This window comes from Ochlerotatus camptorhynchus, unplaced genomic scaffold, assembly GCF_037179485.1.
Source record: "Ochlerotatus camptorhynchus isolate MF236.1 unplaced genomic scaffold, CSIRO-AGI_Acam_v1.1 ptg000040l, whole genome shotgun sequence".
Classification (NCBI taxonomy): Eukaryota; Metazoa; Arthropoda; class Insecta; order Diptera; family Culicidae; genus Ochlerotatus; species Ochlerotatus camptorhynchus.
Genome location: NW_027040531.1, coordinates 3,311,087 through 3,330,333, shown reverse-complemented (window position 1 = coordinate 3,330,333; position 19,247 = coordinate 3,311,087). Strand labels below are relative to the sequence as shown.

The 19,247-nt window shown below is 41.6% G+C and overlaps 3 protein-coding genes across 3 annotated transcripts; all 3 read left to right on the top strand.

Annotated features, from left to right (window-relative positions):
* Positions 1-1,490: 1,490 nt before the first annotated feature.
* LOC135712760 (uncharacterized) lies at positions 1,491-2,816 on the top strand. Its single transcript, XM_065235821.1, has 2 exons — positions 1,491-2,055; positions 2,248-2,816. The coding sequence occupies exons 1-2, from the start codon at positions 1,491-1,493 to the stop codon at positions 2,814-2,816; spliced, it is 1,134 nt and encodes a 377-aa protein (XP_065091893.1).
* A 99-nt stretch (positions 2,817-2,915) lies between these two features.
* Positions 2,916-4,498, top strand: LOC135712752 (uncharacterized). The gene is made up of 2 exons (XM_065235809.1): positions 2,916-3,702; positions 4,056-4,498. The coding sequence occupies exons 1-2, from the start codon at positions 2,916-2,918 to the stop codon at positions 4,496-4,498; spliced, it is 1,230 nt and encodes a 409-aa protein (XP_065091881.1).
* Positions 4,499-4,637: 139 nt separating this feature from the next.
* LOC135712746 (uncharacterized) lies at positions 4,638-6,233 on the top strand. The gene has a single exon (XM_065235796.1). The coding sequence runs from the start codon at positions 4,638-4,640 to the stop codon at positions 6,231-6,233; it is 1,596 nt and encodes a 531-aa protein (XP_065091868.1).
* The last annotated feature ends 13,014 nt before the right edge of the window (positions 6,234-19,247 follow it).

Here is a 19,247-nt window from a genome sequence, read left to right as displayed (position 1 = left end):
TGGTTCGGATAGCAGCTTCGATCTCCGGTAGGGATGGCGCCTCAGAATTGACGCGAGTGATGCGTCGCACTCTTGGCGGTTCATGCCGAGATGTTGATGGCTGGTTGACCGACGAAACTTGTAGAAGCTGTTCGAAGTGTTCAAACCAGCGTTTCAGCTGATCAGTGGGGTCGGTGAGCAACTGACCAGTCGCGTCCTTCACTGGCATCCTAGGATTCATCCTTGCTCCACTCAGGCGTCGTGAGATATCGTAGAGGAGACGGATATCGCCTGTTGCTGCGGCTTTCTCACCTTCATCGGCTAGGGAGTCCACCCACGCTCGCTTATCCCGCCTACACGAGCGCTTCACTTCCTTCTCGAGAGCCGAATACAGTTGGCGGGCCTGGTTCTTCGCTCCTCTGGTTCTCGCCCGCTCTATCGCGGCTTTTGCATTTCTCCGCTCCTCTATCTTCCTCCAGGTGTCATCCGTGATCCACTCCTTTCTCTGAGCGCGCAGCTCGCCCAGGTTGTTTTCACTCGTTTCAGTAAAGGCATCCTTGATCGCCGTCCATTGCTCTTCTACGCTGCCACCATCAGGAATATCCGCAGCTCTGGTCTCCAGTTCCTCGACGAATGACCTTTTTACTGCTGGATCTTCCAATCGGCGTGTGTTGAATCGCCGTCCGAGCCGCTCCTCCCGCCGCTGGACCCGCGCGATACGAAGGCGGATCTCTCCAACGAGGAGATGGTGGTCAGACGCGATGTCGGCACTGCGTTTGTTCCGAACGTCAAGAAGGCTCCTTCTCCATTTTCGGCTGATGCAGATGTGGTCGATTTGATTTTCGGTATGTCCATCACGGGAAACCCACGTGACTTTGTGCACTGGTCGATGGGGGAAGAGCGAACCCCCGATCACCATGTCGTTATTGCCACAAAACTCTGCCAACAGCTCACCGTTTTCGCTCATTTCGCCATGCAAGACGACTTCTATATTGTCAACTTACTATCGGGACTGGACTCGATGGAGGAAGCCGCACTTCTTCTAAAGGAAATTCAAGCTCTGATGGCAGAAGGGGGCCTCGAACTTCGGAAATGGTGCTCAAATAGTTCGGATATCCTGCAAAACTTACCCACCGAAGCGGTTGGAGTTGACACAACGCTGCACTTCGAAAAAGACCAGAGGAAGCAACATCTGGTTAGTCACTGTCGACTGGGACGATCCAGTACAGGAAGATGTAGCTAGCAAATGGGATGGTTTTGCGGCACAGTTGCCACTCCTGGAAGACTACAAGGTATCTCGACTCATCTTTCTACCAAATTCGGTCTCCATACAGTTCCATGTCTTTCCGGATGCGTCTGAATTTGGGTATGATGCTTGCATCTACGCACGTTCGACCGAAAAGGAGGGAGAAATCAAAAACACGGGCTGCGCCACTCAAACGACTTAAGGCCCACGCACATTTGATCCGGATCGGACGCGTTCAGTCCCCCTAGTGATCCAAACACTCAAAATGCGCTACGGACGTTCCGAGCTACTGATCGAATCACTAGCAGAAAGGGTGAGAACCGCACCTTCGCCAAAGGTAGACAAGCTGGAAATGATAATCGAGTTTGGTACTATGGTGCAGGCACTTTGCGATCATATTATCGCTGCACATCTATACGACCATCTTGCGAACCCCACTTTGCTGAAAGATTTGGTGGAGAAACTACCTGCCGAGTATCGAATGAGGTGGGCTGGACATCGTAGACAGCAAAGGGAGGTAAATTTGAAGACCTTCAGCGATTTCATGGAGGAGATCGTCAGCGATGCCTACAGCGTGTCGAACGTAGCCACTACTTTCGAACGATACAGCAAACAGGATCGCCCGAAGCCACGAGATCGGAATTTAATTCACACTGAAGCGGGGAAGGTGGATTGCTTGGTGTGTAAAAGAGAAGGACATCGCGTAAAGGATTGCAAAATATTCTCCGCCTTACCGGTCGACGACCGCTGGAAGAAGGTGCAAAGTTTGCCATTGTGCCGAACCTGCTTGTCGAATCACGGGCGAAGAGCGTGCCGCAGTACGAAACACTGTGAGGTCGACGGATGTCAATATCGGCACAATCCACTCTGACATGCTTCCGCTTCAAAGTACAAGGGACAAACCAGCGAGTCGCATGTACAGTATCACCTCAACGAAGCATCCATACCGTCTTTACTTTTCCGCATACTTCCGATCACATTACACAATGGTCTCAAAAGCGTGAAAACGTTTGCCTTTTTAGACGAAGGATCATCCGTAACCATGATCGAAAGCAGTTTGGCAAAGGAATTGGGCGTTACCGGGTACAAAAAGCCACTCTGCTTGAAGTGGACCGGTGACGTGACCAGGGAAGAACTTGACTCACAGCGCCTCTCGATCCTCATCTCCGGCTGCGGAAATTCTAAACGGTACAGAATTAACGACGTTCGCACAATCCAAGCTTTGGATCTTCCTATGCAGAGTCTACCAATCGACAAACTGATGAATATTTACCCCCACCTCGCTGGACTTCCTGTTCGAGGTTATCACAACGCAGTTCCCAAATTGCTCATCGGTGTCGATAATCTGCGACTGGCGCTTCCGTTAAAAACTCGGGAAGGTGTTACGGGTGGCCCTACGGCCGTCAAGACACGGTTAGGCTGGTGTGTCTACGGAGGTCAGCGTACTCAAGAATTTCCAGAATACAGCTATCACATCTGTGAGTGTGGGGGAGAAGAGGCCTTTGACGAAGCCTTGAAGAAGTACTTTTCTTTTGAGGAGGCCGGAATTAAACCAACGGGTGCGGTAATGTCTGAAGAGGACAAACGATGAGCCCGAATATTAGGAACAACTACTAAACGAGTCGGCGAGAGGTTTGAGTCGGAGCTGCTGTGGAAATATGATAGCTTTGAGTTCCCAGACAGTTACCCGATGGCGGTCAAACGACTCCAGTGTCTCGAGAGCAGAATGGCTAAGGATCCGTCGCTCAAGCAAAACATCTTGCGGCAGATTGACGAGTATCAGCAGAAGGGCTATGCGCACCGAGCGACAGCGGAGGAATTAGCAGAAACGGACCCTCGTCGCACATGGTATCTCCCCCTCGGAGCGGTGACCAACTCGAACAAGCCAGGGAAAGTTCGATTAATCTGGGACGCGTCCGCAAAAGTGGATGGCATATCCTTAAACTTGGTTCTACTAAAAGGACCCGACATGGTAACTCCACTGTGCTTCGTAGTCTTTCGGTTCCGACAATATACTGTAGCCGTAAGTGCAGACGTAAAAGAGATGTTCCATCAGGTCCGTACGAGAGGTGCGGATCGTTCTGCACAAAGTTTCCTGTTCCATGACGACCCTTCGGAAGAACCTCAAGTGTTCCGTATGGACGTTGCTACATTTGGTGCGACGTGTTCACCAGCCATCGCACAGTACGTCAAGAACGCTAACGCAAGATCTTTCGAGAAGGAGTTACCACGAGCTGTTGAGGGGATTGTTTTCAATCACTATGTTGACGACTATCTGGATAGCTTCTCCACCGAGAATAAGGCGAAACAAGTTGCGTCTGAAGTCCGAGAGATCCACAAACGAGGAGGGTTCGAGATTCGGAATTGGTGTTCGAATAGCCCAACGGTTCTTCAGCATTTAGGGGAGAGTCAACAGCATCCGGTGAAGCAAATGTGTCTCGATGAAAAGGAGCAATCTGAACGCGTCCTGGGAATGCGTTGGATGACAAAGTCCGATGAGTTATGTTTTTCAGCTACGATGCGATGCGTGGAGATCATCGAGAACGACCACAAGCCAACAAAGAGACAGATTCTTCGGTGTGTGATGTCTCTCTTCGACCCACTGGGATTCCTCGCCCCATATTTGGTCTTCGGCAAGGTACTCATTCAAAGCGCTTGGCGTTTAGGAATCAGCTGGGATGAGAAAGTTGACGATCGGTTGTTCGAGCAATGGCGCCAATGGACTGAGATGATCGATCACATCAATAGCGTTCGGATTCCAAGATGCTACTTTCGAAAGACGGGGCCACGAATTTAGCAAACGTTCAACTACATACCTTCGTCGATGCAGGCCGGGACGCTTGTGCCTGCGTGTCGTACCTTCGAGTTGTCAACGAAGATGGAGAAGTGGAAGTAGCGCTAGTTTCCTCAAAAACGAAGGTTGTTCCGCTGAAACCAGTCACTATTCCGAGATTGGAGCTTCAGGCCTGCGTGCTGGGAACGCGTCTCGCAAAATACATTATCGACGGCCATTCCTACTCGATCAAAAAGCGGGTATTTTGGAGCGACTCAAGTGCAGCCCTCAGTTGGATTGGTGCGGATCCTCACAAGTACAGTCCCTATATAGCGTACCGAGTGTCCGAAATATTGGAAGCGACCGACCGCACCGAGTGGCGCTGGGTAGCATCGAAAGATAATCCAGCTGACGAGGCTACGAAGTGGGGAGCTGGACCGTATTTCAATTCCAACAGCATCTGGTACAGCGGACCTGAATTTCTATACATACTTACCTGAGCGAGATTGGAAGAGAGGTGATCCGGAAAAATCAGGAGAAGAAGAGTTACGAGCTTGTTACGTTCATCGGGAGATACATGTTCCCAAATGTATTGTAGACATCGAACGATTCTCGAAGTGGACGCATTTGCAACGCGTCATGGCATACGTTCACCGTTTCACCAACAACTGTCGCAATGTTCGCCTTAACACCAAGGTTCTTACGAAGAAGGAGCTGAAAATGGCCGAAAACTCAATTTTCCGACTAGTTCAGTGGCAATCCTTTCCTGACGAGATTATCACCCTGTCTACAAATCGTTTCCTCCCGTCAGAGCAACAACGACCGTTAGAGAAATCCAGCACTATCTACCAGGTCACACCAATGCTGGATGAATTTGGAGTTCTACGCGTGAACGGCAGAATCGCGGCAGCGCAATTTGCTTCAACTGATGCCAAATACCCCATCATCCTTCCGAGGAAACATCGACTGGCAGCGCTTCTGGTGGATCACTATCATCGTCAACTCAAGCATGGCAACAAAGAGACCACAGTCAATGAGATTCGTCAACGTTTTCATATTCTGGAGCTTCATCGCTCTTTCGTGAATTTCATCACAGCTCGGTGCAATCTTTGCAAGATACGGAAAGCACGACCGAGCATTCCACAGATGGCTCCACTTCCGCAAGCCAGATTATCACCATTCACCCGTCCATTCAGCTACGTTGGACTGGACTATTTTGGTCCCTTTCTTGTGAAAGTTGGGCGTAGTAAAGTGAAAAGGTGGATTGCGCTCTTCACTTGTCTGACGATACGAGCCGTCTACCTGGAAATCGCGAGCAACTTGACAACTGAATCCTGTGTAGCGTGCGTTCGTCGATTCGTGTGCCGTAGAGGATTTCCCGTTGAAATCCACAGCGATAACGGCACCAACTTTCAAGGTGCAGAGCGATTACTACGTGAGCAAATCAATACCAAGCTTGCGACTACGTTCACCAGTTCAACAACAGCTTGGCGATTCATTCCCCCGGGTGTACCTCACATGGGCGGCGCCTGGGAGCGAATGGTCAGATCCGTGAAAACAGCGCTGACGGCAGCCTATAACAATGAAAAACTAGACGATGATGCTTTGCACACGATGATTGTAGAAGCAGAATCCATAGTCAACAGCAGGCCGTTGACCTACCTTCCGCTGGACTCTGCGGAGCAGGAAGCAATCACCCCTAACCATTTCCTTCTAGGGAGCTCAGCCGGCGTCAAGCAACCAGTCGTGCAGTACGAAGATAACAACGCACTCTTGAAGCGATCGTGGGCCATGATCCAAGAACGGCTGAACTCGTTTTGGAAGCGGTGGGTACGGGAGTACTTACCCACACTAACTAGAAGAACGAAATGGTTTGGCTCGGAGAGGAATGTTGCAGCAGGGGACCTAGTCATAATCATAGATGATACCAGAAGGAACGGATGGACGCGTGGTCGCGTTTTGGAAGCCATAACTGCTGCGGATGGCAGAGTTCGGCAGGCGATCGTTCAAACGAATGGAGGTATACTCAGAAGACCGGTCTCCAAGCTTGCAGTTCTTGATGTGGCCAAGGAAGATGGAACCAAGGAGGCTCACTGGTTCCACCGGGGGGAGAATGATGCCACAAAGACAGACCAGCTGGGAGCCCGGCCACGCAACCGAGCATTGAAGCTGCGTTCTTCATGCGTGACGGTAGGACTAACTGTCAACGATGACAAAAGAAACGACGAACAATGATATACGGGCAGACGCCAATGAAACTATTAATATAACGTGTTCTAAGAGAAAATATTGAATTTACTAGTGAAATTTGTTGGATACTGGAATTGAAATATTACCGGTTTATTGCAATAAATAGAAATTAGGAATAGGTAATATATAGGTATTAACGTAAAAAGATTACTCAATTACTGAATATGTTTAGGCCCAGGACCATCTGTAAAGCATAGTTGAAGTGAGCAGTGGATTCGAGTAATTGGGCTACTGAATCGTAAGTAAGGTTATGGAGGAAATTAACAGTTTATTAATTATTTTACACCTATTTTAGTTTTGAAGCAACTGATAATAAAGCTGTCGAAAGTCAGAACAAGCTCAAACGGATACCCTGCTCTCTCTGATAATAATTACAAACCATTATTATCAATTGAACTATTATTCCTCTTTAGTAACCTTGATAGTTTTATAGTTTTATAGTTAGTTATAGTTAAATTAGTGAAAAAAAATAGCCTAAAATTCGACAAACAAAAGTGGCTATATGGTAAGCAAATGATATTGCACATTAGAATTGTGAAACCAATTGCAAAAATATGAGCATTCATTTCGCATGGTTTGCGCACAATTGAATTACGCTAAAGGATTGTACTAAAGTAAGGTAATGCATTAATTTATTGAACAATTGAAATAATGTAACCACTAAAATATAAAACTAATATTAAACAGATATTGTAAAGATTCGACTAATACCGGATAGCTTCAGCGGATCTGAAGTAAACACTAAACGTAAGTTAACCTAAAATAACTAAGCTGAACATTATGTAAACTTTGATTGTTTGTTGATATTCTTTAAGGAAATTTTAACTCTCTCGAACAAATCACACCATGGACTGTTAAATATCCAGAAAGACCGACCGATTTGTTACCAGTAACGGTAACAGGTACTCCACCACAAGACAGAATGGCGAAAAACAGCCCTTATGGTATAGCAGTCACCGGAGCATCACTTTCTATTTCATCGGTACTCATCCTTCTGGTGTTTACTTCGGATCACCGCTTTGGTCTTTCGTTTTGTGAATCGTTATCGTCGGGGAACTAGAGCGACCCTCTCCATGCCCATGAAAGTCCAAAAAATATCCTTGAATAAATTGTGAATCAAACTCCGCCATCTACAGCATGCTCTTGCATTATAATCGCTCCATTACTGACTTGGCTAGGAGAGACCCCACATTACAGTGTTCATGAATCGTTTTGTTGCCATGCATAAGTCTCAATATTTTGACATCAGTTTGGAGCTAATCCATATCTACGATCCCAAATCCGAGCAGCAGTCGAAACAATGCACAATAACGCCCGTAAATATCCGTGCATACCGAATAATACGTTAAAGTCGTACCACGCCACACCACGTCGTTGGTCAAGCCTGATTGCAATATCCCCCGCAAGGGTTCGACCGAAACAATAAAATTAAGCATTAAACAGCTTTCGGTTTCCAGGGGTGGCACAATTACACACCGACAGTCGATAAGGCGGATGTATGCTATCCTTGCGGAATCAGCGGAGAGGACCTCCAAAATGTTGACCTGAAATTGAAGACGATTGAACCAATCTCTCCCTCGCTGGACTTCAAAAAGCAGAGATCGTACTTGCAGCGCATCAATAAATAAACATTTTTATATCTTAATTTCGCATTAATTGTGGCATCACTTGTCGTAAACATCTTGATTTTATTCAAAGCAGCACAACAACAAAAAAGGAAGAGAACAAACTTGAAGAAAAGACTTTTCTCGCGGACATCATCGAATGCCGCCTCCGTCGTCCCACCGATCGATGAATGTTGATCGTAGTGATGTGTAAATAAGCAATTTACCTCGGCGAGCTGTCGATCGTGGCTCAGGGTTTTGTGTTCTTCCCAAGTCACTCCGACCAACAAAGAGACGCCATTGAGAGATGGACGCAATCCTGCGTGAGGGGATCATTTGGAATGGAAGTTTATTTATCTTCGAGGGGATCGTCGGTTCTGTTCCTGGTTCATTCTGTGGGTGCAACCCCTTCGGAACGAATATCTAAGAACTTGGTCATCCATACCCGCACTGCTCAAGTGTACTGCACATACGATCGTAACCTTCCCGCATCGAAGGAAAATATTTTCGCCCCGGTACTCTTCTGTCAAGAGATAAACCTTTTGATATCTTCATTCAAGCTGCAAATAAATACGTCATTTTATGGAACGCGCCTCGTCGAATGGTTCGAGTTCAAGAGTGAATCGAAAAAGGTAAAAAACGATATTCTTCGCATCTCGAAACGGCGCGACATCGTCAAGGATATCATCCTCTCACCGATCGTCATCATCAGAGGAGATTGCGAAACGCATCGCATGCATGGGAATAATGGCATCCACTTCGTATGCATGCACACTCGACGGGCTCTCCAAAGTGCATTGGACTCGGTATCAAATCCGATAGCGAACGTATTTTTTTTTTCGGCACAGTCCCGGAGTCTCTTGTTATGATTATTATATTTATATTCATACATTTCTCGTGAAATTGTTCCTCTTTCCGTTGAGATGTAATAATGTGTTAAACATTATTATCTCGTTTCGTAAGGTCTCCTCTCCCTCCCCACCGCGAACGATCCTAGCTGCGCGAACGAATATGGCTTAATCCGCTGGTATCGGTGTAGGATTGGGATCTGAAATTCCCACCGTGAGCTTTACTCCACGTAAGCAAGCTCAGGCTAAAGTGCATTTAACTGTATTTGGCGGCTGGGGGGATCCGACTCTGAATTTCGACGGGCAACGATGAAGATGACGACGACGACGACGAATAATGGATGTGTGAAAATGCGAGATCGATTTTATTGATTGCGATAATGAGCTAAAGATCCCGTTCACTTGCCGAGCGCTTTGAGTCAATTGAGATTCGGTGGGTGGCTCGTTAAGATGTGCCAAATGAGGAAATGGTTGACAACCTGTGTGTGGTGCTTAAATTGTGATATGGTATAGTCGAGAAGTATCGAAGTTTAAGCTCATCAGTTTGCGCTGTGACTTCCGTTGTGTTCATGGACTTTGAGGACATATGATTGCAAGATTTGTGAACTTTGTAATCGCGATATGTTTTAGCTATTGTATGAAATTAGGCAGATGTTTTCAAAATTGTCCAATATTCCCAAGTATTAGGGCCTCGCAATTTCACAAAACCCCAAAATCTTATTTTTTTGCTACTCTTGTATAACTGAGTAACGACATTTGTATTGTTTGTTAATTTCTTATCTTTCACTGGTAAAAAATTCAGAATGGTATCTGTAACCAGTGGCCGGTTCATTTTACTGATTTCAGAAATTCCAGAATTCAAGATAACGTATCATTAATTAAAATGTTGGATCTCCCTCCAAAATGCAGATCTGAATTCAAGATGGCCATCACCGGACAGGGAATACTCATCTCAACTCAATGGGCTTTGCGAGTAAAAAGAAGACCACTTCCACTTTGAAATCCATGATGGTGGACTTAGCTTCAAAATGGCGGCTTTCTGGCTGCAACAACAATTTTTCGTTTCATTTGGGATCCCAAACAAAATTTGGGGACGATTGGTTGTAACCCGGTTTTCCGCATTGCATTTGAAATTGTAAGGAAATTAGTAAGGAAAAACCTAATCTCTTGCATTTTCACTCCTAGGGACCACAATATTGATTGAACCATGCAACTAATCATAGTTAATATATAACATAGTATAGTTCAGGAAGTGCCTAACAACTTTGCCCAAGGATGCTTGGTGCTATAATGTCAATAAAAAAAAAAGTTATAGCGGTTCAAAGATTTCGAATTAAATGCCAAAAATGTTGTTGAGAAGGATTTTTTATAGATTTCCAATAAACACATTTTTCGTAAAAATCAAATGTTATTTATTTTAAGGAACTCGTTCCTCCAACTGAATTTCAATACACTTTATCTGATATATAAAATGAATCCGATTAACATTAAACCTATATTATGTGAAGGAGCCTGAAATTAAACCCATATTTGTTTGTTTAATAAGAAAAATCGGTCACCACTAGACAACCGAGCTCCTTATTTCACACAAAAATACGATCACGTTCCCGTTCAACTTTCTGTTACTAGGCGGTCCCGGCGGTTACCTCACAGCTGACGACAAAAACCGCTCTTGAGATGGATTACATATGAATTTTCGATCAACACATTTTAAGCAGACGATCTTCTATTTAGTAAGCAAAAGTGGCTGCCATCTAGCTGGCGTAGTTCCTCAACGATTTTTTTTAGACGTTATGTGGTAGAGATTGAATTAAATTCAAGCAAATAACTGGAAACGAATTCATCCGAATGATCTGTAGTTAGCCGCCGTCCATGTTTCATAAGCTTAAAATCAGTCGCTCTAAAAAGTTCACCAGTTAAATATATACATAAAATTCAGATTTTTTTCCTTTGTAGTATGACCGATGCGCAGACGAGCGAGCACGTGTAAATCGGTGGAAGTGTAATGATCGATCCACTTTTTCGTTTTCCTTTTGACCTCCTTCAGCTTGACATCTGTCAATTGTGCCCAACGTTCTTCCCATTGCTGACGAGAGCGTTTACTCAAATTTTTCACAACCATTATTCAATATGTCAGTCGCACTGAATAACAGTACCCAATAAACGCTAATGTCACTTCTATGCAAATATTAATCAACTTTCAACTTGTGGCTGCAAACCAAGCCAATAAGTGAATATTTTACTCATTTGATGGCTTTTACACAACCAACCACTCTTAGTGAATAACATAAACATCAAAAGTGCTTTTTCAACATCTAAACAACCTGTACTCAGCTAATAAACTGTGTTAGCGCTACTTTGGAATCATTTTTACAGTCAAAAAGGTTTATTTTTAGACGTGTGCAGTGTTACAGCTTTTACTATGCTCCTTTACAAAGCTAAAGTAACTAGTCGAGAAAAGTTATTCATGTGCACTATTATAAAGCCTCTACTCAGCTATCATGTTGTAAAAGGACATGTAGTATTGTTTACAACAACTCAAAGTGTTGGCGTAGCTAAGTTGGTAGTGACAAGGTTTGTCAATGCGGTCGACTCAAGTTCAATTCCAGGTTCCGGTGCAGAGTAAATAATTTGGTTGTGACTCATAACTAATTTCGATTAATTTGATTCACAGCAAAATGAGTTCATAAATTCCTCTAATAAAAAAGTGTAAGCAATATTTATTTCCGTCTTCAAGAGAAAATAATATCGTGATTATTGGATAGCCGGGAAAAGGTTGAATAAGCACATTTCAAGTTTACACACAACTTAAAACAGCAGGATCACTGCTTTATAGAATTGAAGATGGATATGACGCATTTCGCGCCAAATCGTATTCGGAGCTGGCAGCACCCTCTCAGATTTCAATGAAACTTTCTGGATGTGTGGACCTTGACTAAATATGCATACTTAGTTTTTCCAAAATTTATCTAGACTAACATTTGAGAAGAGCCAAACTTTTTCTGCCGTTTTTTTTCAAAAAAATATTATGGGAATATGACAACTCCTACAAAAATATGTTGCATGGATAACTTTTAGGAAATTGTCCAAGTTATCGAAAAAAATACTGGAAAAAAATTTATTTGAGACCTACACTGAGAAAAATCGGTTTTTGAAATTTAAAGTCGATTTAAAAAAAATGGCCATGTTTGATTTGGATGAAACTTTGCCTCAAGATAGGTAATTATGTTTACTACCAACCGTGCATACATTGCGAGATGGGCACTTTTAAGGAAAAAAAGTTTTTCTTACAAAAACTTTTTCATGTCTGAACTGTTTAGTTTTTTTTTGATTTGCCATTTTCACACAAAACTAAACCAGTGAAGCTCAAAATCATATCAGAACGCAATGAAGCTCAATTTGCGATTCAATTTTGTCTGATCAGCACTTAAGTTCACTTTGATTAATCGAGAATTTCATATGAAAAGGGCTCATGATGCATTTCTCGCCAAATCGTATTTGGAATTCGCAGCACCCTCTCAGAGTTCAATAAAACTATTTGGACATGTAGACCTTTTCAAAAAAAAAATCATTCTCTTATTCTGTTGTCTACTACTGATGCAAAATTTGACAATATGTTAGAGAAAAAAGACAAAAATTTTCATATATCATTTATTTATATATTTTCAATGTTTTAAACCTATTTTCATACATGCTATTTTTTCCTTTTTCCAATCAAGTTAAATATTTTTGGTACATCTTCTGAATTAGAAATCCTTTTTGCCGCTACTTTGTTACCAGTCATAGGCACAAAACTGTGGAATTTCTGTGTGCCAGATATTGTCTTTGTGCTGTTATATAGTTCTTCGAGTTCTTCTGACATTTCGATGTACTGTTCAGTGGATATCTACTCGAAACGTAGTTTTGTGATATTTTCATCTGTTTGTTCAACTGCCCAGTTATATAATTCTCGTGGAGTTGTTATGGTGTTTCCATAATCTCGAGCAAGACTAGCTCTTTTTGCCATTCGCTTGAGAGTGCCACCAATGGCATCACAGGGATTTTTTCCATGAGACGTTGCAAAAAAATGCCATTCTGCTTCTAATCCATGCTTTGACTGAAATCTACTCAGACTAGTAAAGTTTTTTTTTTATTTTCTCAACATTGTATGGGCGTTGCAGATCATCTGCTGATGGAACTGACTCCAATGATGGAACCGATGGTACCGTATCTGAAGGAAAGAAGAAGAAGAAAAAATAATTAATAAGTGCAATTAGGAGGTTGCAGTTAAAAGTTGATAGAATCATCAGGATGACTGTTCTTACCTAGCTCATCTACGGATTGATGGCCACTCATTGATGGACCTGGATCATCACTATGCTGCTGCCCACTAGTTGACGGTTGGATATTTACTTCATTTCCAACCGATCGGCGTTTTTTCATAACTGGACTTCTATTATGAGATATCACGCTACGGCATGACTCACAAATGCTCATCAATTTCGTGGTTATATCCCATAGAATGTATTTTGTCTACCATCGTTGATGATATGGCCCGTAACTTATTTCGGTTGCATCTCGGATTATTTAAATTTGCACAACATTTCAGTCCTTTGAGCCTTAATTTACTACTTAGGTCCACGATAATAATTTTACTACAACTTGTCTTCACGACATTCGTTATCATATTGACTGCTGCTTGTATGAAATCAACCTTAGTTTCATAGCGCTCATAGGTAGAATGAAGTGGTAGGTATATAATGTTAATGGTTTAGGTATAAATAACAGAAGGGCATATAGAATTATGATGCGATACGTTGACTTGCCAAATCGTTGTTGATTCGAAAGAAGATCTCAATTTAAATTTTATTCATGCCTAATTCTTTATGGATAATTTGATCTAAGAATTCTAAGTTGCTATAGGAGTATCGGATTTTGCCTCAGTAGTAGACAATATAATCAATTATGTTATTTTCTAATTTGTTTTTTTTTTTCCTTTGGTTTGTTTTTTCCGTCGATCATGTTTTCCGTGCTGAGCACCAATGATACCGACGTTCCAGGAAGGCAGCTCCCACACCTGGACCCTACCTATCGACCCATCAACTCATGAACCGTGGACCAACGGCTTTACTTCCCATCCGAAGGAAGGCGTGATCAGACATGTTATGCCTCAGAACATCCCGGCGGCGCCGACTGGGATTGAACCCAGGCCTGCTGGAGTGAGAGGTAAGCACGCTTACCACTACACCACCGGTGCCGTTGTTATTTTCTAATGATATAAGCCCATTTCATATGGAATTCTCGATTAATCCAAGTGATTAGTTGCTGATTAGACAAAATTGAATCACAGATGGAGCTTCATTGGGTTCTGAGATGATTTTGAGCTTCACTGGTTTAGTTTTGTGTAAAAATGGTACGTTAACAAAATCAGTTCAGACATGAAAAAGTTTTTGTAAGAAAAACTTTTTTTGCTTAAAAGTGCCCATCTCACGATGTATGACGGATGCACTGTGGTTTAAAAGTGCAAATTCGTGAACTTAATTGTTTTCTGAGATGTACGTACGTTTTTAGCATTAAGGTGTCTTCAGAAGATTTTCATAGTTCTGGATTCCGCACATTCCGCTATCTAACAATGGTCTCGATTTTTTTTTGTTTAATTTCTAGTTTGTTTTTTATTATTCTAAAGTAACTTAAAAGTAAAATAACATGTAAGATTAATCAAAACATAACACCGAATTTAAAAGTGATGTTTTTAATACAAGAAGATTTTGACATCCTCTCTTACACAATGGACCCTTTGATATCGAGCTAGGGAGATTCGACTGTAATTTGTTTTTAAAGAGGAAAAATGATCAAAGCAAACTATATATTTTATTTGATAAAAAATATAGTTTGTCGGCTGCTGTCGTAAGACCTGTTACTGCATTTCAAGTACCAAGAGAAGATCAGAACATCGTTTTCAAGAAACATCCATCGAAAATGTCCAATTATTCATCAGGTATTGATTTTAATCTTCGTAAAACTTATTGAAAATTGTGAAACATTGAAGGAACATCCTAACTTTTTTGTTCAGTTAAAATTGATAAGCGTAAGTTGCTGCAACTCTGGAAGGAAACCCAAGGTAGTGAAATTGAAAAAGTTCGAAAAATGAGTCAAGAAGTGTATAAAGCGTACACATTGACGAGTCCGATTTTAATAGAGATGATGTGGAGAAGGCTCTGTTACCGATTGGCAAATATTTTAAAAAGCTTTATCGCAAGTTCCACCGATCCGAGACAAAAATGATCAAATGCAATATCCGCTACTTCGAAAAACCCTTCAATCTTCCCACTCTCTTGCTCTCTGAACTTCCTTCAACAAGCCGAGGTAGAACAACGACACCTTTCCGAGATAGTTCTGATGCTGTAAAACGCCGAAAGACTGCGTATCTAAGACGGGGTCATTCCGTTAGCAACTTGACTTACGCTACTCAAATGAAGTTGCGTGAAGTTGGATCCGTAGATGCGGCAAAAGTAGTGAAGGAAGCAACAATGACAACCCCTACCCGAGCATCAAAGATACTTGTTTCGTGGAGAAATTCTCAGGAGAAGCAGCCCTTACAGTATTCTGACCTGGAAGCACTAGCAATGATCATAGATGCCAACTTGACCAAGTCACAATACCTCAAAATCCAAGGAGAAGCAAAACTGAGAAACGTGAATATTTACCCGTCGTACAACAAAATTGTCAATGCCAAGAAACAGTGCTATCCGGAAGATCAATTTATTATGGTTGATGAAAAAAATGCCGAAGTAAATCTTCAAAAGCTTTTGGACCATACCTCAAGTAGGATTGTTTTGGAAAACAAGGAGCATCTTGAAGATTTTTCAGATGACGAGCTCAAGCAGGTTGTACCTTTTTTATTTTCATTATAGAGACTTTGAACCAATAATTTATTTTCCTCAGGTTGTACTTTTGGTAAAATGGGGATTCGATGGCAGCAGCGGACATGCGGAATACAAACAAAAATTTGAGAATGACGACGGAGAATCTAGTTATTCAAATATGTTTATTACTTCCTTAGTTCCTATTAAGGCAGATGTAAACGGAAAAGTTTTGTTCCAAAATCCCCGACCATCATCAACCCGATTCTGTAGACCTGTGAGGATTCAGCTCGTGAGTGAAACTACGGAAGTATTAATCAACGAGAAGAAACATATAGATAATCAGATTGACCAGCTTGTTCTAACAGTAATTACGGTAGAAGGCCGTACCATTATTGTGCGCTATGAGATGGTTTTGACAATGGTAGACGGAAAGGTCTGCAATGCTGTTACGGGCAACAAATCGTCACAAACTTGCTATACTTGTAATGCAACCCCGAAATTGATGAACAATCTTGATTCAGTAACTGAACGCGTGGAGAACAGCGATGCTTTCCAGTTTGGGCTTTCAACTTTGCATGCCTGGATCCGGTGAGATTTATTAAAATTAAGTGTTAAGTATTATGGTTTGATACAATATCAATATTTTATAGCTTTATGGAATACTTTCTTCACTTGTCTTACCGACTTGAAATTAAAAAATGGCAGGTAAGAGGACAGAATGTTCAAGCCATGAAGATTAGAAAGAATCAAATCCAAAAACGGTTCAAAGTGGAAACTGGCCTGATTGTTGACAAGCCTAAGCCTGGAGGATCTGGAACGTCCAACGACGGCAATACTGCCCGACGTTTCTTTTCCGATCCCAAGAAAACAGCTGCAATAACTGGACTGGATGTGACAGCACTGGAACGATGTGGTACCATATTACAGGTAATAAAATGGAATACTGAAAAACCAGATGTACATACAAACAATACAATATTCTTAGGTATTAGCGTCAGGGCACAAAATCAACACGGAACGGTTTTCTAGTTATTGCATTGAAACAGCAAAGTATCTAGTGGACCTATACCCCTGGTACTACATGCCAGCTTCAGTGCATAAAATCCTGATTCATGGTGCCCAGGTCATCAATCATTTCACGGTTCCTATCGGACAGCTTTCCGAAGAAGCACAGGAATCGAGGAATAAAGACCTCAAACGATACCGCCGAGACCACACTAGAAAATGTTCCAGAACGATCTTGAATCTTGATTTGATTCGCCGTTTGCTAGTGTCTTCAGATCCACTAATCTCAAGCATGCGGAAAAGCCCCAAAAAGGAGACAAAAAATTTGTCTCAAGACGCAAAGTTCTTGTTGAGCTTAGATGATGGAGAAGAAATGGATTCGGAGGATGAACATGATGTTTCAGATGATTTTGAAGTTTAATTTGTTTATCAGAAATTTTTAATTGTTACTTTGGTTTTATGTTTGGATTAGTTTAACATGTTATTTTACTTTAAAGTTAGTTTAAAATAAGTAAAAACAAACTAGAAATTAAACAAAAAATCAAGACCATTGTTAGTTAGCTAAATATCGTTTTTACTTGAATAGCCCCATACAAAAATCTTAAATCTTTGTTTACTAAAATCCACCACAGTTTCCAGGATACAAACGGATACTAATGATCTCCACAACATTTCAAGTACAAATGAAACTTTTTGCAAGTGCGGAAATTTGCGGCCAGCTTAGTTATAGCTTTTTGAAAAAGGGTGATTTTTTGCTTAAAAATCACTGTATCTCTCGCCAATCAAATCATAGCACTTTGGTGTTTTGAGAAAAGTTGTGTGTTTAAATATTATCTAAAACTTTGCTGAATACACCAAAGAGATATAACGTGAATAAGACATAGAAAAACTCAAACAACTGATTTTAAGGTGCAACTGGCAAATAATCTCTTATATCTTCATACAATGAAGTCATGGCAACTTGATGTCTTCAGCAAAGTTTCTTTAAATTGAAAGCCCTACAACTTTGTAGAAGACATCATCTCGATATCTGTTAATATAAAAAAGTTAGTTTCTTGAAGTGCAGTTGCACCTTAAGAAAAATTAAGGTGAACATTCCAAAAGGTGCGAGATCCAGAACTATGAAAATCTTCTGAAGACACCTTAATGCTAAAACGTACGTACATCTCAGAAAACAATTAAGTTCACGAATTTGCACTTTTAAACCACTGTGGGATGGTAGTAAACATAATTACCTATCTTATGGCAAAGTTTCATCCAAATCAATCATGGCCATGTTTTTAAATCGACTTTAAATTTTAAAAATCATTTTTTTTTTAGTGTAGGTCTCAAATGAAATTTTTTTCAATATTTTGTTCAATATTTTTTCAATAATTTGGTCAATTTCCTAAAAGTCATCCATAAAACATATTTTTGTTGAAGTTGTCATTTTTCCATAATATTTTTTTGAAAAAAAATCGGCAAATGTTAGTCTAGATAAATTTTGGAAAAACTGAGTATGCAAAAGTGCTTACTTAGTCAAAGTCCACACATCCAGAAAATTTTATTGAAATCTGAGAGGGTGCTGCCAGCTTCGATTCGATTTGGCGCGAAATACATCCTAAGGAACTTTGCAATGGTCCTTGAAACCACACCGTCAACTGCGCGTTGTCTTAGCGTGCATTGTTCTGCCAAACAGTTATCTTTACCATTGACGTTAAAGTTATAAAGAAGAGGGCTGAGACATGAGCCTTGGGGCAGGCCCATGTAACTAATTCTGGAATTTGTCAGTTGTCCAAGAGAAAAGTTCATTTGCTTTTCTGACAACAAATTGTAAAATAAATCATTTAAAATTCCAGAAAGTCCACATCTGTGCAGATTGTCTGACAGATTTTCAATGGAAACTGAATCAAAAACCCCCTTAATGTCCGAGAATACTGAAGCCATTTGCTCCTTGTGCGCAAAGGCCAGTTGAATATCTATGGAAAGCAGCGCTAGACAATCGTTTGTTCCTTCGCTCTTGCGGAACTCTAACTGTGTATTTGATAGCAAGCTATTTGATTCGACCCACTGATCGAATCTTCGAAGGATCATTCTAATGCACGAAAGTATTGCAATCGGACGATATGAATTATGGTCAGACGCTGGTTTGCCAGGTTTTCGAATGGCTATTACTTTGACTTTGTTTTCTAGTAAGGTATTGAATAAGTCTAGCAAGCGTCTTTTAGCGATATCTGGGAGATTTTTCAGAAGATTGAATTTAATCATATCGCTTCCCGGTAAAGAGTTGTTCGATGACAGAAGAGCCATAGAGAATTCCAGCATTGTGAATGGTCCATCCAGAGAGCTGCGCTCGAAGACGCTTCTGGAAGAATATGTTGTGCTGGAACTGAGTCCGGACAGACCTTTCAAGCAAAATCGAATATCCATCGGTTGGAGTGTTCTTCACTCTCATTAGAAGATGAGCTGTTACGCATGTTGCGAGCCACCCTCCACAAGGTGTTCATTGAGGTTTCTCGTGAGAGTTGCTCGACGAAATTGCGCCAATAACCGCGTTGTTTTTGTTTCGATTAATTGTTTCAGCTTTGTCTCAAGCTTTTAATATTCCTCGAAGTATGATCATTTTGACTTAGGAAGCATTACTGCTCCTAACATAGAATTTGTACAGAAATTGTTATTTTAAACTAATTCCATGTTTTATGCTATTCAAATTGGAGC

Excerpts from the sequence above, each read along its gene's own strand:
- LOC135712746 (XM_065235796.1), top strand. The coding sequence starts at position 4,638 with ATGGCATACGTTCACCGTTTCACCAACAACTGTCGCAATGTTCGCCTT.
- LOC135712760 (XM_065235821.1), top strand. The coding sequence starts at position 1,491 with ATGCGCTACGGACGTTCCGAGCTACTGATCGAATCACTAGCAGAAAGG. Across the intron at positions 2,056-2,247 it reads GTGCCGCAGTACGAAACACT|ACGAAGGATCATCCGTAACC; the intron begins GTGAGGTCGACG and ends TTGCCTTTTTAG.
- LOC135712752 (XM_065235809.1), top strand. The coding sequence starts at position 2,916 with ATGGCGGTCAAACGACTCCAGTGTCTCGAGAGCAGAATGGCTAAGGAT. Across the intron at positions 3,703-4,055 it reads TGAACGCGTCCTGGGAATGC|GCCGGGACGCTTGTGCCTGC; the intron begins GTTGGATGACAA and ends TCGTCGATGCAG.